Source organism: Sinocyclocheilus anshuiensis, unplaced genomic scaffold (assembly GCF_001515605.1).
Source record: "Sinocyclocheilus anshuiensis isolate Anshui unplaced genomic scaffold, SAMN03320099.WGS_v1.1 scaffold58, whole genome shotgun sequence".
Lineage (NCBI taxonomy): Eukaryota > Metazoa > Chordata > Actinopteri > Cypriniformes > Cyprinidae > Sinocyclocheilus > Sinocyclocheilus anshuiensis.
Genome location: NW_015547688.1, coordinates 3,134,648 through 3,158,929, shown reverse-complemented (window position 1 = coordinate 3,158,929; position 24,282 = coordinate 3,134,648). Strand labels below are relative to the sequence as shown.

At 37.8% G+C, this 24,282-nt stretch overlaps 3 protein-coding genes across 5 annotated transcripts; 2 read left to right on the top strand and 1 right to left on the bottom strand.

Annotated features, from left to right (window-relative positions):
• The first annotated feature begins 4,872 nt into the window (after positions 1-4,872).
• LOC107703414 (actin-related protein 2/3 complex subunit 1A) lies at positions 4,873-8,900 on the top strand. 2 transcript variants are annotated; one of them, XM_016506030.1, is made up of 10 exons: positions 4,873-5,060; positions 6,040-6,129; positions 6,235-6,339; positions 6,448-6,670; positions 6,759-6,866; positions 6,965-7,177; positions 7,296-7,371; positions 7,477-7,670; positions 8,303-8,393; positions 8,505-8,900. In XM_016506030.1, the coding sequence occupies exons 2-10, from the start codon at positions 6,066-6,068 to the stop codon at positions 8,541-8,543; spliced, it is 1,113 nt and encodes a 370-aa protein (XP_016361516.1). In that variant the 5' UTR covers positions 4,873-5,060; positions 6,040-6,065; the 3' UTR covers positions 8,544-8,900. The 2 variants fall into 2 exon arrangements, with proteins under 2 accessions (XP_016361516.1, XP_016361517.1); XM_016506031.1 differs by lacking the exon at positions 4,873-5,060 and adding an exon at positions 5,381-5,405.
• Positions 8,901-9,179: 279 nt separating this feature from the next.
• On the top strand, positions 9,180-15,450 carry LOC107703415 (actin-related protein 2/3 complex subunit 1B-like). The gene is made up of 10 exons (XM_016506032.1): positions 9,180-9,408; positions 9,956-10,031; positions 11,829-11,933; positions 12,024-12,246; positions 13,707-13,814; positions 13,905-14,111; positions 14,197-14,272; positions 14,351-14,547; positions 14,842-14,932; positions 15,018-15,450. Exons 2-10 carry the CDS (start codon positions 9,968-9,970, stop codon positions 15,054-15,056), a joined length of 1,110 nt encoding a protein of 369 aa, XP_016361518.1. The 5' UTR covers positions 9,180-9,408; positions 9,956-9,967; the 3' UTR covers positions 15,057-15,450.
• Positions 15,451-15,774: 324 nt separating this feature from the next.
• Positions 15,775-23,778, bottom strand: wipi2 (WD repeat domain, phosphoinositide interacting 2). Of its 2 annotated transcripts, none has more exons than XM_016506028.1 (12): positions 23,543-23,778; positions 22,415-22,497; positions 21,355-21,524; positions 21,151-21,247; positions 20,087-20,184; positions 19,892-19,984; positions 19,158-19,228; positions 18,961-19,074; positions 18,583-18,747; positions 18,388-18,495; positions 17,338-17,435; positions 15,775-17,266 (listed from the first exon to the last, which is right to left on the bottom strand). In XM_016506028.1, the coding sequence occupies exons 1-12, from the start codon at positions 23,614-23,616 to the stop codon at positions 17,154-17,156; spliced, it is 1,284 nt and encodes a 427-aa protein (XP_016361514.1). In that variant the 5' UTR covers positions 23,617-23,778; the 3' UTR covers positions 15,775-17,153. The 2 variants fall into 2 exon arrangements, with proteins under 2 accessions (XP_016361514.1, XP_016361515.1); XM_016506029.1 differs by lacking the exon at positions 21,151-21,247 and adding an exon at positions 20,422-20,518 and having other exon boundaries at positions 18,967-19,074; positions 23,543-23,777.
• Positions 23,779-24,282: the final 504 nt, after the last annotated feature.

Genomic DNA, 24,282 nt, shown 5'->3' with positions numbered 1-24,282 from the left:
AAGTATTCTAATTTGTTGAGATAGTGAATTGGTGGGTTTTTGTTAAATGTGAGCCAAAATTATCACAATTAAAAGAACCAAAGACTTAAACTACTTCAGTCTGTGTGCACTGAATTTATTTAATACACAAGTTTCACAATTTGAGTTGAATTACTGAAATAAATGAACTTTTCCACGACATTCTAATTTATTGAGATGCACCTGTAGATTCTCAGCCAAAGAATGTCCCATGTTGATTATATCAGCACATCCCAAGTGGTATACAACAAGCAGGATGGCTATGCAAAAACAAAGATCCACTGAATGAAACAGTGGTGGGCCTGTTGCAGCCCTCCATGGCTTTCTTGGCTCAGCTTTTCAAAGCAGAGGAAGCTCCAAAAAAAAAGAAGGAAAAGAAAGAAAGAAAGAAAGAAAAAGAAAGGGGCTCTTCCAGACCATCTCAGCTTTCTATAGTGTACTAGACACCTATAAATATAACAAAATGCCTGAACTTCCTGACAAAACATACTCTTTTTTTAAAGTTGATATTTCCTTTGGACTCAACAGGAACAGCTGTATAAACTAATGACCACTCTGTGCACTGCACTGTGCCAAATGAGTTTAAACAATCAGGTCATTTATATCCGTTTTGTATTTCATTCTTTTTATTAAAGGAGTAGTTCACCCAAAATAGAAAAATGTGCTTAAATTTACTCAACTTCAGGTCAAGATAGGTAGTTTTGGAACAGATTTGGAGAAATTTAGCATTAAATCACTTGCTCACCAATGGATCCTCTGCAGTGAATGGGTGCCGTCACAATGAGAGTCCAAATAGGATAGGATAGAGGACTTAATGGTTTAGAAGTGAATGTCTAATGATGAATGTCTTAATGATGGATTAATTAATGGACTGGAGTGGTGTGGAATCGTGGATTACTTTTGAATTATTGTGATGTTTTTATCAACTGATTGGACTCTCTTTCCGACAGCACCCATTCACTGCAGATGATCCTTTGGTGAGCAAATTATATAATGCTACATTTCTCCAAATCTGTTCCGGTGAAGAAACTCATGTGCATCTTGGATGGCCTGAGGGTGAGTACATTTTCAGCAAATTTTAATTTTTGGGTAAATTATTCTTTTAAAGGGGTCATATGATGCGATTTAAATTTTTCCTTTCTCTTTGAAGTGGTGCATAAAGAAGATCTGTAAAGTTGCAAAGACTAAAGTCTCAAATCCCGATGAGCTTTGTAAAAATCGACGCGTTTCAGAAAGGCAGGGCATAGAGGAGAAACAATAATGTACAGTATGTGGAAAATAATGTGTTTTTTTAACCTTAAACCGCATAAACACATTTCATTACACCAAATACACCAAATAATGTTATTTTTAGCAACATCATATGACCCCTTTAATATCTGTCATTATTGCATTTCCTTTTTTTTTCTTCTATATTTCTAGTGCTCCCTTATTTTATTCTCTATATGAGTCTTTTTGTATATTGTGACCTCTGAAAAGCTTTTTGTAAACAAAACATTTTAAAATATGCTATATAAATCAGGTTTTAATTATTTACATATAAGTTATAGTCTTTAAATTCCCTGAATATAACACATACTGATATGTTAACCAATGCACTTCCATCAAGCAGCATAGTTTGTTATTATTTCAATATACGCTCTTATGTTTACCAGGTGTTTGTGACACATTCCTAATCCTACACCTGGCAACTGATGTAAGGGCGTCCTAGAGGGAATCTGCATTTTCTAGTTTAAGTATAAGCTGTTCCTGTAAAACAGTAGCTCTTTTTCATAAGACATGCAAAAATGACAAGACAGAAACAGCACATAAAATCCATACAGTATACTTAAAGGTTTAATCTAAACCCTTGTCTCTCACTATTTCAGAAATGGCTTCACTGCCATTCAGCGAAATGTGAGAAGATTCCTGAAGCTCAAATAATGTGGAAAAACATACTTCTGAAGTCATTCATTTTTATCCTTTTTTTATTAATTTATATATTTTCTAGTCCTTTCTATCCTGCAGTGTTTTATTTTCAGGTTAAAATTTTGCTCCACATGGCTCACCAACAGGTGAAGGCCTAAAGAGGTAAGCTGTTCTGGAGAAATCAAGAAAAATGGTAGAGAAGATCAAAGAACTTGAAAAATTGATTACTGTTTCAAAAGAAAAGGGTGATTCAGCCCTGGCCTCAGCAACCGTGTCTGAATGACAACTGAACTAAATGTTCAAACTAGTGCTTTCAAACAATTAATTGTGATTAAATTGCACCCAAAATCAAAGTTTTTGTTTACATAATATATGTGTGTGTACTGTGTATATTTATTATGTGTATATATAGATACACACACATACAGTATATATTTTGAAAATACATGTATTTACATGTATATATTTATATAATTTATATTATATATAAATATATTTAATATATAAACAGCATATTTTACTGAAATATATACATGCATGTGTGTGTATTTATATGTACATAATAAATATACACAGTACACACACATAAAGTATGTAAACAAACTGATTTTGGATGCGATTAATCGTTTGACAGCACTAGTTCAAACACACGGATATGAGTTTCTAATCACATTTTTATCTTCAAAAAATATGTTTTTTTTTTCAACATCAGTGTAACCTTTTTGTTTTCCAAAACTGCAGAAGGAAGAAACATCAGAGTACAATAGATTTCCTCTAAGCTAGCCTGGAGGAAGAGGTCAGAGGTCATGCTGAAGCTCTGAGGACTAATGCTGCCTTCACGTGCTATCGGAAATGTCCTAATTCCCACTTATGAAGTAGTGATTACAAGCTTGTCGTATTCAAGTGCTTTAATGTCGGAAATAATAAAATGCAGCATCCCATTGGTTGACTATCATAAACATTCACCGCGGTACGCATGCAGTTTGCTGACAATTCAGGAATTTTGTTAAAGTACAAGCTTATTTCACTGCTTATAAAACATACAATATGCTTCGAATGATCGTTCATATCTAGCCTATAAATACACTACTTTTGCGACAAGACAAAGGGATGTATTTGTTGTGAGAACAGCATTGACAGCAGCAATGGTTGTCCCCTCCACCATGTTTAAAGATATGACCCGCCCAACTCGGAAACTCTGGTATCAAAATTATTTCCGAATTTCCCAGAAGTAAATACGACTTGAGAGGCGTTCACGTCTAATTTCCGATTAGGAAACTCGTATTTACGATAATTCCGATAGCACGTGAAGGCAGCATAAGATGAAAATGGATTCAGACTTGAATAAAATGGAGATGCAGCAGGACAATGGCACCAAAAACAATGGTTGACCTTCAAGAGACTGTAAGAGCAAATCTAAGCTCATCAGAATTATTATTTTTTTAATCAACTTTGGCCCCACTTGAGTATGAAATTGAGTTTTGTATGAACAGGGAGCTATTTAGCCTCGAACCAGACGGTGACTGAAATCAAGGATGTGTGCAGTGGGTTGGAAGCCTCTAAACCTGCCAGGAAACTTGTTGAGCAAGAGCTGGTCATAATAAGCTCAATGTGTAGGTATATGCCAGCCTCAGACAGTTGTGGATACATTTTTAAAAATGTGAAAAGTACATCCTTTTTTCTTGTTTTTGACCTGTGTGAAAGAGGAAATGGGAAATGGACAGCTCATTGAGGTAGCAAACAGGATGCAGAATCTTCATTCGAAATTTGAATTTAACAAAGTAGTATTCAAATGGAAATGGAATGCAATTTAAATTTATGTTTGAAATGCCAGCTGTAGAAATCTGTATTTAATTTACAGACGTTTTGAAGTTTGGGGTTGGTAAGGTTTTTTTTCAAAATGCATTTGAAACTTCTTATGCTCATCAAATCTGTCATCTGTCAAAAATGTGATGTCAAAGCTGAATTTTCAGCATCATTACTCCAGTCTTCAGTGTCACATGATCCTCCAGAAATCATTCTAACATGGTGATTTGCTGCTCAAGAAATGTTTCTTCTTACTAGTTGTGCTGCTTCATATTTTTTGCGGAAATGTCAAGTTCAAAAGAACAGCATTTATTTGAAATATAAATTGTTTGTAAATATGTAAATGTCTTTACTTTCCCTTTTTATCAATTTGATGCAGAATAAAAGTTTTAATTTATTAAAAAATGTACTGACCACAAGCTTTTCAATGGTAGTGTAGCCTATGCATATATGTAACATTTAAAAAGTTGCCCAGCATCTGCTGACAACTAATTTGGCCTTGATTATACTGTAGAATTATCAAAGTGGCAGAATTCATCCCACATGAATCAAAGTCAGGGAGAGCAATGTACAAGAAAAGGACTATTATAAGGGAGAAGCGATCTTTCGAACAAAAAATGCCAAGAAAACCACACTATGATATTGCACAGATATATTAAAGGGATAGTTCACCCCCCAAAAATTAATTAAAATCATTAATTACTCACCCTCATGTTGATCCATACCCCTAAGACCTTCTCTCGTCTTCAGAACACAAAATAAGATATTTTTGATGAAGTCTGAGAGCTCTCAGACCCTCCATAGACAGCAATGCAACTGAAATGTTCCCAGGTCTAGAAACGTAGCAAGGACATGGGTAAAATAGTGTTCTGAAGATGAACGAAGGTCTTATGGGTTTGGATCAACATGAGAGTGAGTAATCAATGATAGAATTTTCATTTTTGAGTGAACTGTCCCTTTAAGGGCTATAATACAATAAAATGATCAATCTTATACCGCCTAAGATCAAAATCTGCACAGCCCTTTGAACCGTGTCCTGCTCATACAGTGCCAGCCCTCACTATTTGTCTTCTGAAACCTGAATGACTTGCGCTGAGTGCACACGGACACGCCCACCGTTTGCCGTGCGTACGCATGCGCGCTGAGCTGCGTGCCATTTCCTGGATTCCTTGACAGACCCAAATCAGGGAGCGAGAAGAGAAGAGAGCAGCCGGAGTGAATTCGTGTCGACTGTCCAGAGTCCGCGAATTCAAGTCCGTCCACCAGGCGAACACCCGAGAGCCAACATCCTTGCGAACATTTCTTCAAGAAGCGGAGCATCGGTTCAGGTAAATGAGACCCGTGTCATGCCTTTTTCCGACAGCAGGGAGCGGACTGAGCCGGCATCTTGAGCAAGGCCTTCCTTATCCTCAAATCTAACCGACCGCGAACATTTCTGTAAATTCACTCGCGTTATAACGGTGTTCACGGTTGTATAAAGTACTACAAACCTTTATCTTTAAACCCGGAGGCACTTTTCCGGCTTTCTGCGTAATACTTACTGGCATGTAATCTGTTTTTCGCGTTAGCTGTCGGCTAATGTAGCAGGCAGGCATCAGATATTGGTGATCTGCCTCACCCGCGCCCTGAAACCGGGAACTGGCAGCCGTCATCTGGTTTTGCCGGTTGAACAAGTAATTTTTGCTTTAGTATATGATTACAGACAAAAAACAGTGCAGATTTAGTTGTGGACATAACACTGATGTATGTGATTTAAACCCAGCTTGCCAGTTTGTCAGTGCTGGTTTTCATCGTTTCTGACGCTAATTAAGCTATTTATCAACTAAATCCAGAGTGCATTATTATCCACGACTGCGAGTTTGATACTTTTTTAAAAATTAAACTCAAAATAAGCATGTAACTAACATGTAAATTAACATGCGTTTCAAACGAAATTTGTTTAGTTCCTATACGTGTTCTCTATAAGTAAAATAGTTAAAAAAACGAAGCCAAAACATGGAGCTTTGCTTGTCACCAATCAAAACCGTACTGGATCAGCCTGTATGTGTGGGTCGGTCCTCCCAGTGTTTGTAATCTCTCCTGCACAATCACACTAGTGAGAGAGGCCCTGCATGTATGTGTCTTGGCAACTGGGGAAATTATAGTGTTGTTGTACTAAATTCCTAATTTTTAAGTTGCTTTGGATAAACCATCTGCTAATGAATAAATGTACATATCGAAACTGTTGAACACAGCTCGACCAATCAATATAATCAAAGTTCTAACATTACTGGCACATCAATCAAACATAATTGCGTTTCTTTTCAGGCAGAGGTGCGCATTATTTGGAGACAATGTCACTCCACCAGTTTTTGTTGGAACCCATCACATGCCATGCGTGGAACCGGGACAGGACCCGTAAGAAAGATTTTCATTGTCATTTATTCATCGATGTTGTCTGTGTCCATGCTTTTATCATTTCTGAACCAATGCCTCATCTCATGCATTGTTTTTCAATTACAGAAATTGCTATCAGTCCAAACAACCATGAAGTCCATATATACAAGAAAAGTGGGAATCAGTGGGTGAAAGCTCACGAATTAAAAGAACACAATGGGCACATCACAGGTAAAAACTCCCTGTAAACTGAATTTCAAACATGAATGTTACATTTCTTAAATTCCTCACATTATGTTGAAATGGGCAGTTGACCGTTATTTTGTTGTTGTTTTCCAGGCATTGATTGGGCTCCTAAAAGTGATCGTATTGTGACCTGTGGAGCTGACCGTAATGCTTATGTATGGAGTCAGAAAGACGGCGTGTGGAAACCCACCCTTGTTATTCTCAGGATCAACCGTGCTGCCACGTTTGTGAAATGGTCTCCGCTGGAGAACAAGTTTGCAGTGGGGAGTGGAGCGCGACTCATATCCGTTTGCTACTTTGAGTCTGAAAATGATTGGTAGGGCACAGTTGATATGTTGGGCTACACTGATTGATTTATCTCTCAGGTCTTATAACTGTATATATAATTTTTTTTTATTTTTTAGGTGGGTTAGTAAACACATCAAGAAGCCCATCCGTTCAACTGTCCTCAGTTTAGACTGGCATCCAAATAATGTGCTTCTGGCAGCTGGGTCATGTGACTTCAAATGCAGGTGAGTCTGCATATTGAAGCTTGTTAACCCTCAACGCAAATGTCAAAAATAAACTTTTTGTTAGTGCTCTGAATCATATTTGCATGCTTGTTTCTTAGGGTATTCTCTGCATACATCAAGGAGGTGGATGAGAAACCAGCTCCAACCCCATGGGGGTCCAAAATGCCCTTTGGGCAGGTGATGTCAGAGTTTGGCGGGGCAGGAAGTGGAGGATGGGTTCACAGCGTCTGTTTCTCAGCCAGTGGGAACAGACTGGCTTGGGTCAGCCATGACAGCACTGTCACTGTAGTGGACCCCACAATAAGCTCAACGTGAGTATTGGAAATGGTTGGTGTCTTTAGAAAAAAAAAACTGTTATGATTTGTCGATAGAGACTTTTTGTAATACATCATGCTTGTTAATGACTAATAGCACACTTTTGTTTTCCAGGCCAAGCCAGTTGAAGACAGAATACCTTGCTCTTCTGAGTGTGACTTTTGTTTCTGAGAACAACATTGTGGCAGCAGTAAGAGCTTTTACTTTTTTTATTGGTTGAAACGTGTTTGTTGTGCTGTACTTTAGAGGCCATTGCCTTTTTTCAGGACCTAATGTAGAGTTTTTTTCCCATCAGGGTCACGATTGCTGCCCTATGTTGTTCAGTTTTGATGATGGTGGAAACTTGACCTTCATATCCAAGTTGGACATTCCAAAGCAGAGCATCCAGCGCAACATTTCTGCCATGGAACGCTTCCGCAACATGGACAAGAGGGCCACCACTGAGGACCGCAATAGCACCCTAGAAACCCTGCATCAGAACAGCATCACGTAGGGCGAAAATTATTTGAAAATTATATATACACTACCAAATTGTAAATTTTGTGGTCAGTAAGACATTTTTTTTTCCCAAAAGAAATTAATTCAATTAATCAAAAACGACAGTAAAGACATTTACAATGTTGCAAAAGATTTCTATTTCAAATAAATGCTGTTCTTTTGAACTTTCTATTCATTAAAAAATCCTGGTTTCCACAAATACATTAAGCAGCACAAAATAAGAAATGTTACTTAACCTGCAAATCAGTATATTAGAATAATTTCTGAAGGATCATGTGGCACTGAAGAGTGGAGTAATGATGCTGAAAATTCTTTGGATTTGAGACTTTAGTCTTTGCAACTTTACAGATCTTCTTTATGCACCAAGAGCTTGTAACACTCCAAAGAGAAAGGAAAAATTGAAATCGCAGCATATGACCCCTTTAAAACATTAGTAGTTTCACAGTATTACTGTTTAGTCTGTTTTTTTTTTACTGTATTGATCAAATAAATGCAGCCTTTGTGAGCATAAGACTTTCAAAAATATTTAAAGTCTTACTGACCCCTAACTTTGCATATAAATTATCATCATTGTTATAAAAATTGTGTGCAACCATTTATAACTTTTCTTTTTAACTTTGTAGCCAAGTGTCTATATATGAAGGAGACAAAAGAGATTGTCGCAAATTCTGCACTACAGGAATTGACGGAGCAATGACCATATGGGATTTCAAGGTTTGTATTTAATATTTTCGAAATTACACCAAACTTTTCATGCCAGTTTAACTTGCTTCTGTTTTATCCCTGGGTTAACTAGAACTATTACCATGTTTACTCTTTCCACAGACCTTAGAGTCTTCAATCCAAGGCCTGCGGATCATGTAAAACTTACACGAACTAGCATGACACAGCACAAGCAATGCAGCTCGAAGACTAACAAGGAGATTTCCGATAACACTTCTGAAGGTTTTTAAGTAAAAAAAAAAAAAAAGCACTGAGCAGTGGTGTGAACTGATGTATGACACTCTTAAAAACGGAAAAACACTAATGGAAAAAGGGGTTAGGATCTTTGTTTTCTTTCTTTTTTTTAAGAAGAAAAAAAATCTATGCCAAAGTTGGCACCCCAGCAGTGTGTGATGGTTGATCAAAATGTTCTGGGTCTCCAGGGGAACCGGAAAGGAGTTAAATTAAAAGGAGAATTTTATGTAAATGGTCTGCTAGAAATAAATGATGTATACTACACAACATTTGCAAATGTCTCTTTCTGTTTGATTCAATGCCTTTGTCACTGACTGGTTTTCATGCTAACAGGAAACATCTAGGCTTTCAAATGCTACTAGATACACACAGCTCTCAGATTGCAACCCAAGTTTGGGTTATACAGTTTTTTTTATGTAACAGTTCCCGTAAATTATTACAGTGCACATAAAGATTCCAATAAGTTAGTTACTATAAATCAGCTTTGCAGACGGAGGGTTTAAAAACATGCAAGCAAAAGAATGTGAAGGGGAGTTGAACTGCAAACCTTCCTCACCAGCAGACAGCCGCCCACACAAGGAAGTGGTTATAGGTTTCTAACAGGGAAGGGGAAGTAGTGCATATTTGGAGAGAAAAACGACTAAGGAAATACTTTAGTTCATTCAGAGCAAAGCCAGCGTTTGTGTTGACTGCTCAGAGTCCACGAACTCAGGCTTCTGTTGCAGACTTTGTCAATCCCCCCCACATCTCAAGTTTTTTTACGGTTTCCTGGGTAAGTAGAAAAACATGGTTTTGTTTATCTGAATATGGGAGATTTTTTTCAGATGTGAAGCAGTGTAGTTTCGGAATGCTGGTGTTTGTGCCTCACTAACATGACAACTAGAAAACATGTTTCAGTATTTCGGTGACTTTTTAGCTGTAGTGAGATTTTACATGGGCTACCTCACATTGCTGCAAACTCCCTCAGCAGAGAGAACCGTTATGTTTTAAACGGAAACTATGATAGATAGTAGAGGTGTTTTGTGTGTTTTTCTTGTAAGTGGAGCATCTGGCTTTGTCACATTCCTTTCTGGTCTGGTTTTAATTTACTACAAACATTGTGGAGAAAAAAATACTTGCTGTTACAAATGCAAAACCATTTTTGTTTTAAGTATAACTGAGAGAAGTCAAAAACCCGGAAAGAATTTTAATAGGAAGTTCTAAACTTCTCCATTTTATTAGCATGTCTACGGAAGTGAACAAGCAGTCATGTTGCAGTAGTTTGATTAAGCATAATTTTTACCATTTCATCTCAAAATTACTTCGAATTTAATTTGCAGGAAAAAGCAGCCATGTCTTACCACAGTTTTCTCCTTGAACCTATCAGCTGCCATGCCTGGAACAAGGACCGAACTCGTAAGTTCTCACACTCGCAGCATCTCTTACGTCTTTGGAGCAGTTCCCAGTGTCTAGGGCTAAAGATATCCTTCAGCATCTGAACTGTGTAACCATGTGGGAGCATCACTGCTGAATACACAAATGATTCTGTCTCCAAAGCTCATCTGATCATGAATCAAATATGTCTTTTGAGGATTCTTCTGAAGAGAGTCTGATGAGACTTAAACTGTGCACTGATTTTCATGAACTAATGTTTAACATTTCCTCACAGAGATGGTCTTGTTACCCACATTACGTGACTTTTAACGTTTATTAGAGTTTTAAATTGTCCTGTGAACGCCCATTTGGCCCTTTAGGGCCCATCAGGCTCCTTACTGAATGTCTATACTGTTCTGACGAAAGCTACATTTTGGATGAAAAGCTGCATATACTTCTGGAAATGTACAAATGCATACAAGAACATGCATGCCACATGCACACTTGTTTTTATGTGGTTTATGATGGCAGTTAGAATCCTTCAGCATCAAAGTGAAGTACTCTCAAAAATCCAAATAATTCAGGACTATGTTTTATTTAAGAGTTTAGAAAACTGCCTTAAAAGAGCAAAAATATGAAGTCAAAGTTGTATCTTTTCACTGCTGCCGCCCTGCTTTTCTTTCCATGCTGATGAGAGAAGCAGTAATGACTAATTCCCCCCAGACTTCCTGTTTTACCATGAATGGTGCTTTGTTGCTGATGCCGTACGTCTTCAGCAGACCGCAGAGCAACAGCATGGAAACGAGACGGCTGAGAATGACTTTTAGGTTTAACTGCTGCTGTTAAAAACATGAAAGTTTTCTAGCTCACCTATGAAAAATGTGGGAGCACATCTGCTGTAGCGGGAAATAGAGGCTCTGTCAGAATCCAGCATTGGCCTGTTCTCAATACCCACACTTGCAGCCTTTGCATTTGACCACTTGCTGCTTATGTTACGTACTTGCAATATTAGGCCCAAGTGTTCATGTTAGTGTGTAGACTGCAAGTTTATATATAGAACATAAAATGCAAGTAAACTTTTTACAGAGCTTAAATTATACTTTTAGATTTTCGATTAGATTGCACTTTAAAAAAAATGTATTAATGTATGTTCAGTAGTCCCTACTAATGCACAATTTAATTCTGGAGCTTCTAATTAAGTTGCAAACTGCAGTTGAAAACATTTTACAAATTACACATCTCTGCACCAATAAAATAAACACTTTACATTTTCTACCAAATTATATATCTAATTAATTTAACTTACACTAGAAAATTTTCCTCGACATCTAGCAAATTATTTGATGCACATTTGATAGCCTCAAATACTGCTCCGAAGTAGTGTGGGTATTGGGACAGGCCCATTGTATTTAACACTATTCTGCAGAAACATACTATGTTTGCAGGCTTAAACCCAGCTTCTTAGCATGCCATACTTAATATTAGGGTGTTGCAGGTGGTTGCCAGGGTGTTTTGGGTAGTTCTGCACTGCTCCAAAAGAGCAAAGTGGGGCCCATTTCCATGATAGTCTATGGGAATTTTTCACCTACTTTTTTGTACGCCAGCCTAAATATATCCCACCATCATAAATCCAACCTCTCCTCAACAATCCACACAGTTATACGGATATTATTTATCATTTCAGTTATGTTGGCCATAGGAAAGTGGCACTAATAAACCTTGAATAAACAAGTACTTGCTAATAAAATATTTAGGCTGTTATCCAATCCATCAAGCCAAAGTATTTTTGTCATATGCTTGTGTTAAATATTGTATTCACTGGATTCCTGCTTTCTTTAGAAATTGCACTGTGTCCAAATAACCATGAAGTCCATATCTACAAGAAAGACGGAAGCAACTGGAACAAAATCCATGTGCTGAAGGAGCACAATGGCCAGGTTACTGGTAAGTCTAGAAGGTTCATCTGACCTACACAGCCACAAAGCATTAATGTGACCAACGCCATCTCATCCAGGCCGTTTCCTCATCACCCAGGCATTGACTGGGCCCCAGAGAGCAATCGTATTGTGACCTGCGGCACTGACCGTAATGCATATGTCTGGACCCTAAAGGGAGACGCATGGAAGCCCACCCTGGTCATTCTCAGGATCAACCGTGCCGCCCGCTGTGTGAAATGGTCTCCTAAAGAAAACAAGTTTGCAGTGGGCAGTGGCTCGCGTCTGATCTCAGTCTGCTATTTTGAGCAGGATAATGACTGGTGAGTATCATCACATCAGACATCAGAGGAGAAATGGATGGATAGTGAGCCTTTTTTGGCAGAAATGTTAATCTACTTATGTTATGAGGCAGATGGGCTCTCTCTTATTTTTAAATGACCCGGTTTAATGCAGCAGAGGATGCTGGTACTCACCAACCGCGTTGAATCTTTAGTCGTCACATGCAGTCTTTTCCAAGTGCGACAATGCTGGATTACAGATTACACGTTACACATTAACTCATGCGATGTGATATCATTGAGCCGATCAAGTGACCATTAAACTCGAAGTATTTAAGCCTTCGCGCTGTTGGTGTGAATTTCAGTCGTAGCCTAGGCATTCATACTCTTGCTGATAGACAAACAGCGCGAATGTGATATTGCTTTAATACAGTAAACACTAAGTTAATAATGAATAGCTTTTTAGACACAAGTCACAAGAACAATTTCATTGGTGGAGGGAGAATAGACAAACAAAGGCAGAGCGGAACTGACCGATAAATTCGTTGGTGGCGGCGCTAAAAGAAGCTTTGAAGGAATCGGTTTAATGAATGATTCTATGACTCACTCATTTGTTTCATCCCTGAATCACTCAGTGCTTTTGAATGATTCAGTTGAATTAATGATTTAATGACTTACTCATACATACAGCTACTTGTTTAGTTCCTAAATTATTATTATTATTTTAAATATAATCAGTTATGTTAATGGTTAATATGACTCAATATGTGCTGTATGCAGAACCCCATACTAGCATACTACTGTTATTATTTCTGCCATGCAAAGATATGGCAAATGTATTAAGATGGTTGTATGCTGTTCAGAATTCAGTAGCCGTCACTTAGTTCCTGGAATAATCTTTTTTTTTTGTTTGTTTTTATAATCAGTTGAGTGAATGATTTAATTAATCACTCATACGTGCTGAATTCGGAACAAAGACTGCAGAAATATATAACATAATTCTTGAAAGGGACTTTGATTCAGAGCCACATACTACCATACTACTCTTATTATTTCTGCTGTGGGAAGATATGGTAAAAGTAGTACATATGATAGTATGCTGTTCTGAATTCAGCAAAAGTCACTTGTTTAGTTCCTGAATGAAGGATCACCTCACAAAGATGCAACCTTCTAATTGAGAAGCATCCAGTGGTTTGAGCAAATTATATGAATGAATGATTCTGTGACTCACTTATAAAGATACTTGTCACTTGTCACCACCCACTGGCGAAACTATGTAACTTGCAGAAATTACAGAGAAATACTATAGTGAAAATCCCAGGGCTGACTGTTATACCAACACTCTTGCTCAATTTGAGGACCAGAACTAGGTCTACCAAACTGTATTATGAGCTACATTTGATCATTTCAGCAGGCATTCGTTACTGTCAAATAACACAGACTAATCAATTGTTTTTATTGGGTGTATCTAAGATGCTTAAAGTTATGTCTCATTACGCTAGGTGGGTGTGCAAGCACATTAAAAAGCCCATCCGCTCCACCATCCTTTGTTTGGACTGGCACCCCAATAACGTCCTTTTGGCAGCTGGATCATGTGACTTTAAATGCAGGTTAGGTTAAATCTTATCTGCATTATTATGTCTCTTTTATGAATATGGCTGTTATATGAACTTCCCATTTTTTTTAATTCCCCCATCCAGGATCTTTTCTGCTTACATAAAGGAAGTAGAAGAGAAGCCTGCTCCAACAGCTTGGGGCTCGAAAATGCCCTTTGGAGAGGTCATGTTCGAATCTACTGGAACTTCAGGTTGGGTACATGGTGTTTGTTTCTCGGACAGCGGGAATCGTGTAGCCTGGGCCAGCCATGACAGCACCGTGGCAGTGGCTGAGGGAGGAAAGACTGCTGTGTGAGTATTGCCTTTCAAATCTGGCCCTGCACAAACTTGCCTTTAAAAATCATATTTACCAAATAATTTCCTTTCATCTCGCCAGCTGCGCCAGTCTGACTTCAGAAACCTTGCCTCTTCTGTGTGTGACTTTCATTACTGAGAACAGCCTAGTGGCAGCTGTAAGTATCTTCAGATGTCAGGCCTTGATGCCAAAGTAATCTGTTTAGATTGTCCCCTCATTTTCATATCTTTTTCAGGGCCATGACTGCTACCCTGTGTTGTTTGTCTATGATTCGAACAAAGCAGCCTTGTCTTTTGGAGGGAAACTCGACGTGCCCAAACAGAGTGCTCAGAAGGGCATGACAGCCAGAGAACGCTTCCAGAACCTGGATAAGAAAGCCTCCGCTGACAGCAAAGAAGCTGTCCTGGAGTCTGTGCACAAGAACAGCATCAGGTACGGCCTATTCTTTCAGAAGTCTTTCAGCTTCGTTCCTTTAAGTTGAAAGTTTGTCATTTCTGATCCACGGTGGCATTAAAAACAAGTTTCAAACACTCTCTGCCTTTTATTGGTGAAATAGCTCCACCCCCAAAATCACAGTATGGACTGTTAAATATTAAAATGATATAATAACAGATACAATTCTGTTTGCTGCCACTAGTGGTGCTGAAAATACTTTAAAATCGAAACACTGATATACAACAATAGACATTATGATCTGTTAATGCAATTGTTTTGATCACTTCTTAGCCAAATCTCAATTCTTAATGGAGGAAAAGCACAGTGTGCCAAATTCTGCACCACTGGTATGGATGGAGGCATGACTATTTGGGATGTAAAGGTACTTGTACTGGTACTTAATTTGTTAGCAGTAGTCAAAAATGCAAAAAGATGATTATACTTATTTTGTTAATTCTGTGTTTCAGACCCTTGAATCTGCAATGAAGGACCTCAAGATTGTCTAGAAATAGCAGACATCAGAACAAAATGTCTTCCGTTCATATTGCTTGCCTTTTCATCTTTTTTTAATGCAGTTGTCTATACTTTTTTTCCAAGATTATGTTTCGATTAACAGTTTTAGTGGTTTAAGGATTATACTGATGAAATTTAGCAAACTGGTTCTGGATGAACCAAAAACTGAATTATGTCTGAATGTATATGCTGGTCATAGATTGCTTTTCTTGAATTAGTGCAGGTACCTTGCATTGGAGTTTTAATAAACTGCAACTGAAACTAATAAAATAAACATGATTACTTGCTGAGGTTTAACATGCTGAATGCTTCCTGTGTTAACTCAATTCCAAAGCAATTCTATGTAATATTTATGAGATGTATAATGAACATAAAAGATCAGTACACCACTCTCTAAACTAAATTTAAAAAGGAATGGAATGGGGGAAACAATCTAAAAAGACGCTAAAACATTTTCAACAGAGGATTTATTTAATCTTTATATGGAACAATTTACATTTTATACAAAAATTAGAAAACAGATTAAAGTGGCCTTGGGGGATTAGGGCTCATTGGCTGATGAGAACATAAGTCAATTCATTACTGACGTTGACATTTGTGGATATGCAACATCAAAACATGCTCAAGAGACAATCATGCATAAAAATTATCCCAAGATCCTTCAGAGCTCCAAGAATTCAGGCAGTATCTCTGAATGCCTATACTGTTTGCTTGCTCTGTGTGCTTATTTGGACACACTGGCTAACATAGCGTTTTGTGAATATTTGGTAATCACATTCATAAACCCTGGTCCTCTCGTTTTTCAAAAGAACCCTGGATATCACACTAAACATTTGACCTGTTCTGGTTCAACTGCCAGACCATGTGACCTGTTTGTTCAGACTGCAGTCCACAGGGATGTCTGAGAGAACAAACCCCATTTGTAAGCTAAATGCTGCAACCTTTTACTAAAGATTGATGTTTTAGTGAAATATATTCTGATTTTCCTCTTTGCAAAGGACAAGGCCTCCAAAATAGGGACCTAGCGAAAATGAGGCTCATGAGCAATCATCAGCTGCTGGTATTGAGAATAAATCAAAGCGACAGGGCATGACTTCATTCATTCTTTCATTACAAATAAAACAAAATGTCCTAGAAACAAGTTGATGACTAACTGCCTCTTGAAACCACGTTCATCACAGACTAGTTCCCTCTCAAATCGATACATTGACAAATCACTACTGAGGTTACTTAAGTGTATGTAACTTAAAATAATAAAAAATTATTCAAAGAAATCAGGCCATATGAAGATACTAGGGGTAATTCAAAGCCAAAAAGAAAGTTTTGATCGTTTACCCATAATGTGGCATGGGATTAATTAAAAGAGAGTATTGTAAAGCATGTGTGCGTACAGATGCAGTAATTCAAGATTAAAAACAACCCTCAGCCTGTTAAAAACACTGTTCAAACAGTAATTGTAACTAGGCCGTCATGTTAACACATCATATACATTATTACAGGACAATATTCACATCTTGGTGCCATCGCACAGCCACAGATGTTGATGATTGGTAAGGGACTTCAACAACGCCGACACTGCACAGTTGTGTGGTGACGTAGCAGGCGGCACAAGCCAGTTCGCTTTCAATCACAATAAAAAAAAAAAGACACAAATGCACAAACACACAAGTGTTTGTCAAAGTTCAAGAGGAGAAATGGCCAGCAAACACATCAGAACCATCCACATGAAAGCAAAGGTTTTCTAGAATTTCTAATCTTGGCACATGTACATGCAAAGCTAAGAAACGGGACACCTGCAGCTTGGATTTCATATTTTGGTCTGATTAAGGACATAACGGCATTAAAAAAAAAGGAAAGCAACGAAAAATTCACCAGGTTTTATAAAGCCACAAGGGTGGGGGAAGGGAAACATCTATACACAACAACAGACAGAAAAAGGCTACAGCTAGGCTTGCTTTAAAATGATCTCTCTTTTAATCCCTTTCTCTAGCAGGTCACACATGTCCATAGCAGCACCAGAGGAGGAAACCCCCCTCTGCAATGTCACTCAGTCAGTTCCGTCTTCCGCCCAAGGCGTGACTGGCAGCAGCTCAGTCTGTTTCCAGGATTAACGGAGGCTGCTCGTTCTCTTCGTCCAGGTGCAGGGTGTTCATGTCATCCTCCACTCCAGCACCCCCTACCGCCCCTTGATCCTCAGTGTAACCTGAGCCAATGAAAACCATTCAAGGCCATTTGAACATTTTCATTCTTTGAGTGAAAATGAATGCTTCTTACCTTTGGCAACAGCAGCACTGTAGGTCTGTGCCACAAGTGGCCGGTCGTGAGCTGTTTGCTCAAGAATTTCATTCGCTGGCTCTGCACTTCCATCTAACCTAAAGGACGAAACACATTTACATGAGGAATTAAATCAGTGTCAATCTAAAACAATTTTTTAGATAGAAACAATATGATACAATACAAACGGTTTAATGCAATCCTTAAATTAGAAATGCAGTTTTTACTGCACACAAACAAACAAAAACCTAAATTTAAACTAAACATCATTACTCTATTTTTTTTTTTAAATGTTCCAACTAAGAGAACAAGAAAAAGAAAATCACAGCCAATCAGAAAATATTTGACATTTAGCATTCATCTATGGAGTGGGATTAAGGACCAATGAGATTTCAGTGTGGCTGGGATTACCCAGCACAACGCATCAAAACTGTTAGTCCTGTTTTAGGCTCACAGTAAATTGTACAGCATACTCAATAACCAACAAAAATATTCTATGTATATACACACATTACCGTTCAGAATTTCGGGGTCACTAAGATATTTTTCTGAAAGAAATGAATGCTTTTATTTTAATTGATCCCAAGTGGCAGTAAAGACATTTATGTTACAAAAGATTTCTATTTCAAATTAATGCTTTTCTTTTAAGCTTTCTATTTTTCAAAGAATCCTGAAAAAAATTATCACCGTTTCCACAAAATTAACTTTTCAATATTGATAAGAAATGTTTCCAACCAAATCAGCACATTAGACCGATTTCTGAAGCATCCCGCTTTGATATTTCACAGGAATAAATTACTTTGCCATCGCAGGAATGAATTGCGTTTTAAAATATATTCAAATATAAAACAGTTATTTTAAATTGTAATTATATTTCACAATAATACTGTTTTTATGTATATCTGACCAAATAAACACAGCCTATATGAGCATAAGAGATGTTTTCAGAAATCTTTCAAAAAACAACCCCTTTACAACCCCAAACTTTTACGATAGTGTACAGACTAGTAGTCTGATAGATTGTTTTGGCTTGGTAACATTGGATCTCACTTATGCTGTTTCATTAGTGTGCACTCTCCCCCCTCCTGTGGGTCCAGATTGTACAGGTAAAGATAGCCATCTGCTGCAGCCACCAGCAGGCGTGGGATCTTCTGGATTCTAGAAACCAATCACAAGCAAGATAATCACAGACACATCTATCCTATAGCAGCTACAGTCACTCTCTAGATTGAATGGTTTTCTCACATGGCCAGAGCGCAGATGTTCTTGTGACCTGAAAAGGGCAGTCTGACTGTAGCAAATGCCCTTCCTTGAGAGAACATCTCTGTTACGTGTGCAGGCAGATATGTTGTGGAGGCCATCAGTACTTTCCCAAAGTATCCAGTCCAAGTAGTGGGCTCCTCTTGAGGCCTAAGATGGAAAAACACGAGTTGGTTGCAAAATAACAAATGAAAATGAAAGCTATGCCTATGTTCATGTTTTTAGTGCAGCTTGCAGATCTGTTATCAGAAGGAGGCTTTATCTTGCTCAAACAAGGTTTTAATCAATAAAAATAAACAGGATTTTGTATTTGAGATGTGAGAAGAAGGTCTGAAAACCACTTATTTCAGTGGGCATCATTACACTGACTTCTCTCTCTGGGTCTCCAGCTTAAAAATATGAACCGTCTCCGTGTTGCTTGAGGCAGACAGATAGAGTCCCTCCATACTGAAGGCAAGGGAACAGATGCTCACACATCTGTCGAGAGATAATCAAAGTCACTCTGTGTGCTTATTATAATTCTTGGTGTTTTGTATCAATACAGTAATATAGTTTACTACCTCTTTACTCCCCTCCGGAACTCAAAGAGCTTTTGGCCCTCTGGAATGGAGAACACTCGGATTACAGTGCCCTAAATAATACCAAGAAAAGAGGGTTTCAAAAATGTAACTTTTTAGGAAGGATACAAGAAACTAAAACTCTTGATTTATTATTCAGCACTTTAAAACTTGAAGGTCAATATGCAAACACTACCAATCAAAACAAAATAATACTTTTATTAATCAAGGACACATTAAAAAGTGACAGTCAAGATATTTATAATGTTGCAGATTATTTCAAAATAAATGCTGTTCTTCTGAACTTTCTATTCATCAAATAAACAAAAAAAGCAAGTCTTGAGAAGCAAATCAGCATATTAGAATGATTTCTGAAGGATCATGTGACACTGAAGACTGGAGTAATGATGCTGAAAATTCAGCTTTGCATCACAGGAATACATTACATAAAAAAAAAAGATATTTTAAATTCTAATAACTTTGCACAATGTTGCTGCTTTTACTTTATTTTTAAATTAAATAAATGCAGCCTTGGTGAGCATAAGAAATTCCTTTCATAAACATAAAAAAATTAAAAAGTATCAACCCCAAACATTTGAATGGCAGTGCATATAGTTAGAAAATATCATTAAAAATTTGAAAAACTGGAGCTACCATTCATTTTCATTATCAACCAAACAACTGTAGCCACTGTATTATATAGTCTGAATGAGTGTCACACACACACAGCGCTCTACCTTCTCAGATGCTGTGGCCAATTTAGTGCCGCCTGCATCAAACGCCAGTGCTGCTAGCGGACTATCATGGGCAGGTATCATGTTAGCTGCCCTCTGGGGAGGAATATCACACATACAGACATACTGACCAACCCTGTTTAACACAATCCCTTAAAACCATAATTATGGCAAACGTTGAAACTGAACAGTACTTACCAGATTGACCGTGTCAAAAACTTGTACCTCTCCAATTGTTGCACTTCCCGGATAGGCCAAGTAACAGTTGTCATTACTGATTGACAGGGCACATAGTCCTATAAAAGTTTAAATAATCACGAATAAAACATCTGTCTGGCTAATACTAATAACAGCAAGGCCATTAGTAACGAGTCGCCACATCATTTGCAAACCTATGCTTTCAGTTTCCCAAACATAAATAGAGCACTAGATCTTTCTGAAAGAAGAAGCTGCTACATGTACTTCACCATTAAAGTTTTGAAAAAAAACATCACACTAACAATGATGCACTGATGGCATGCAGTGGTACCTACCGGAAGGATTCGGAGGGGTCTCTCGAATGGTATGTAGTACTTTCATATCCCTAATGTTGTGGATATAGAGTGACTCCTCTAAACACACTATCAATCTCTGTGGAAATAAAGCAAGATTGCAACATTCTCATACGGTCTCATCACTTGTAATAAAACACAATATTGTAAACATGCGTCGCAGGAAATGGATGCTTGCTGACTCACCTGTCTGTTTAGTTTTACAGCCAGTATAGTGTTTGAGTAGCTGTAGTTGCATATCTCAGTCCCTTTCTTGAAGTGACAGACTTTCAGCTTCCTAGGTGCCTTAAAATTTAGGTACTTGTAAGCCACCGTGTATCCTCCTTGGAGGTTTGCTGAGGCTCTCGTTTGAGAACCAGTGGTCTACAGGGACATAGCAAAAATAACAAATCCCTGGTTATTTTGAAATGTCTACATCCGGCCTCCTTACTATTTGAAGATTAAACAATAACAGACAGGAAAACAGGCTTTATTCTGAACTTAGTCAAAGATTAGGAACGTTGAGAGGAACAAAGTGTGCATGCAAGCCCTTCAGCTGTGCCTTACAGCATGTACTTGAGTGCTGACTCCCATTATAAAACCATTATTACAATAATGGAGAGCACTAGATCTTTCTGAAAGAAGAAGCTGCTACATGTACTTCACCATTAAAGTTTTGAAAAAAAACATCACACTAACAATGATGCACTGATGGCATGCAGTGGTACCTACCGGAAGGATTCGGAGGGGTCTCTCGAATGATATGTAGTACTTTCATATCCCTAATGTTGTGGATATAGAGTGACTCCTCTAAACACACTATCAATCTCTGTGGAAATAAAGCAAGATTGCAACATTCTCATACGGTCTCATCACTTGTAATAAAACACAATATTGTAAACATGCGTCGCAGGAAATGGATGCTTGCTGACTCACCTGTCTGTTTAGTTTTACAGCCAGTATAGTGTTTGAGTAGCTGTAGTTGCATATCTCAGTCCCTTTCTTGAAGTGACAGACTTTCAGCTTCCTAGGTGCCTTAAGGCTGACAATAGCGACAAGGCTGCTGGAGAACAATCTCTCCACGATGCACACATCTTCTGTGTCAGCTGAGCACAAATACATGAGAATATAAAACATGTCTTATGTACTACACTCATGCAAACATTTATAATGGACTACAGTAGTGGTTCTCAGCCTTTTTAACTCAACGGCTCCCCATTTATTATTCAAAGTCTTCCCCGATAATAGAAGCCAATATAGTTTAATTAAGCTGCTTGTTTTTTATTTTTTCAACTATTTTTATTTACAGAAACTGGGAGTATTGATTTGATTTATTTAATTTAATTAACCACAATTCACTTTGTGATGAAATAATATTCAAGAACTGTATGTGCTTCAATAACAAATCATTCAATATGAATTTAAAATATATATTTTTTTAGAATTTTAATTTATATTAGAGTTAGACTATTGCTCAATGTGAAAGCACGCGGGTGATGGAGATTTACCGCTGATTACAGAACCGGCTTTACTGATAAGATGCGCATTAAATATCGCATGCGATTTATCGTGCAGCCCTAATGGAAATATAATAAGGATACATTTTTATTTAAAATGTTATTTTATTAAGTAAATTGTAGAGCCATCCTTACACTATAAGATATAATTGTTTACTGACATCTAAATTAAGCTTACTAGCTGGCCTCTATAGATACTATTTTAGCACAGCTGGAATGTTCCATTGGAATGTTACCAATCAGCATCCAGGAACAGAACGGAACTATTAGTTTTAATAATTTTCAAGGTCTCTCACATTTTTCAAACTGTTTGTACACCCCTGATTATCTCTGACCTCCAGAGAGAGCATAAAAACATTATCAGCCCCTTCGATCAACTGGTATCATGCCAGAGGTAAAAGCAGCCATACTAGATATGATTTGCATAACTACACAAGCTTATGAAAGGCTGACATTAAATTACTACAAAAAGTACTTACTACATTCATAGATTTGTTCCAATTTGTCCACTGATGACAAGGAGAAAAACTTGTACCCGGACTTGGTACCAACAGCTAGGGATCTGGAAAGCAAAGAGGTAACAATAATGAAACGCTACAGTAAGTGATTAAAGCACAACTCTTTATGGTCTACCGGTTTGCTTAATGACTAAAACAGGTTGTTGACCTGATGGTGAAATGTGTTAAAGGGCTATTTGGCAATCCTCGTGGTGTAATGTGACATTCCTGAACTTCAATATACAAAAGTCACGAGACCGTAAACTATTTTAAAGTAGTTTACTTTCTATAGTGGTGAAATGTAGCAGCTGTTATTAGTTATAAAAACACTGGCGGTATTGTCAGTGAGGTGAGCCAGCGGTTACACTGGCACAAACACCAGTGGAGTCTAAATAATAAGCTTTGGCTAACTTGACAGCTGGTTCGTTGGTTACTAGATTCGGAAAGACAAACAAACGTTTTTTTTTTTTTGTATCAAATTGTATATCTTTCAGGCAGCTAACTTTAAATCAGACAGCCAAAAAACACAAAATGAGAGCTCAGTTTTAAGTCATAGGTTACTCTGGCGTTGCTAACAGTTTAAGCTACTATTGCTGTCTTTCAGAATTACTTCGTTAAACACACAGATACATTTTATATACAATCAAATGTTAATTTACATCCCGTATTTAAGATTTCACACAATTAGGCCGACATGAAGCTTCGCAGAAGAGCAAATAGCCTATGTAATTTTCTCGTTAGCATGGGCGCTAGTGCTACAAGTCTCGTGAGTCAATTTGTCTGGCGTTAACGTTACTTTACAGGAAAAAAACTGGGTGCTGATTTATTAAAACAAAGCTGCATTAACACATCGTGGGCAATTGTCTTAAGAGAGAGCAAACTAAAAGCCAGAAAGCAAACAACAGTGACTGTTTTAGCTGGTTAACACGCTTTATCATCGTATCACTAGCACTCGAGAAATGAGACACGACACAACGAAAGCGCTCCCATTATAACGAACGATGCTTCGCACGACTGCAGTGCAAATTATTCGCTGAGTATACTGACAGCATTGTGCTGTTGTCGTGTAGATGGGCTGTTAGGCCAGCAGTAGCGTGGTTCTTTTCTTACGTGTTATCCTGATTAAAGTTGGCGAAGAGCAGCTGGCTGCAGCCGGCCTCTCCGCTCTGACTGGCCAGGTTCATGGGCTCGACACCATTTACAGATTAAGCCGAAGTGAAAAGGGCTCAGATGTGGGTTAGATCAGTGAAATCTGGTGTCGTCTCGCACTGCCATAAATTCCACCCTCGTTCCAATGAATGTTGTTGTTTTTCTCTAGCCACTGTTGCACCTTTTCGTGCGCATGCGCACTGGCTGCTGCACGCATTCTAATTAAAGGGAAAGGTGCTCTATTTCTCACTAAAGTGGAAATGCTTTCAAATGATTTGCAAAACGTTTACACAATAAATCACAATTAATTTTAGAGGCTTCCCAGTGAGGCCTCTTCATTGAGAATATATAAGAGACTAGCCTTTATAGAGGTTCTCAACATTTTTGACTCTAAGGCTGTCTACTACAACGCCGTCCACATGAATAAAACTTTGCTGAAAAACCTCTTGTGCACAGTTTTCTACTTATATTCTGCCCTCTGATTGATAGTTCACTTAAAAAAATAATAATAAAAAAATAAATAAAAAAAGGCCTTTTAGTATGCGTTGCTGTGAAATCTTTAACAAAGTAGCCTAAATGTAAGAATATTTCTATAGATTTTTATTAATATTACTTATTAATTCATTACTGGTCTGATGCAACTTAGATTTAGTCTACTTGATTATCCACACATCATTAAAAAAAAAAAAAAAACATGTTAA

What these genes read in the sequence shown, in the direction of transcription:
- LOC107703415 (XM_016506032.1), top strand. Translation starts at nt 9,968, where the DNA reads ATGTCTTACCACAGTTTTCTCCTTGAACCTATCAGCTGCCATGCCTGG. An exon ending in TCATGTGACTTTAAATGCAG is followed by an intron (nt 13,815 to 13,904) that starts GTTAGGTTAAAT and finishes TCCCCCATCCAG; the next exon opens with GATCTTTTCTGCTTACATAA. An exon ending in GTGCACAAGAACAGCATCAG is followed by an intron (nt 14,548 to 14,841) that starts GTACGGCCTATT and finishes ATCACTTCTTAG; the next exon opens with CCAAATCTCAATTCTTAATG.
- wipi2 (XM_016506028.1), bottom strand. Translation starts at nt 23,616, where the DNA reads ATGAACCTGGCCAGTCAGAGCGGAGAGGCCGGCTGCAGCCAGCTGCTC. An exon ending in CTGTAAAACTAAACAGACAG is followed by an intron (nt 21,248 to 21,354) that starts GTGAGTCAGCAA and finishes TTATTTCCACAG; the next exon opens with AGATTGATAGTGTGTTTAGA. An exon ending in AACATCTGCGCTCTGGCCAT is followed by an intron (nt 18,496 to 18,582) that starts GTGAGAAAACCA and finishes ATTGGTTTCTAG; the next exon opens with AATCCAGAAGATCCCACGCC.
- LOC107703414 (XM_016506030.1), top strand. Translation starts at nt 6,066, where the DNA reads ATGTCACTCCACCAGTTTTTGTTGGAACCCATCACATGCCATGCGTGG. An exon ending in GTGGAACCGGGACAGGACCC is followed by an intron (nt 6,130 to 6,234) that starts GTAAGAAAGATT and finishes TTTCAATTACAG; the next exon opens with AAATTGCTATCAGTCCAAAC. An exon ending in TCATGTGACTTCAAATGCAG is followed by an intron (nt 6,867 to 6,964) that starts GTGAGTCTGCAT and finishes CTTGTTTCTTAG; the next exon opens with GGTATTCTCTGCATACATCA.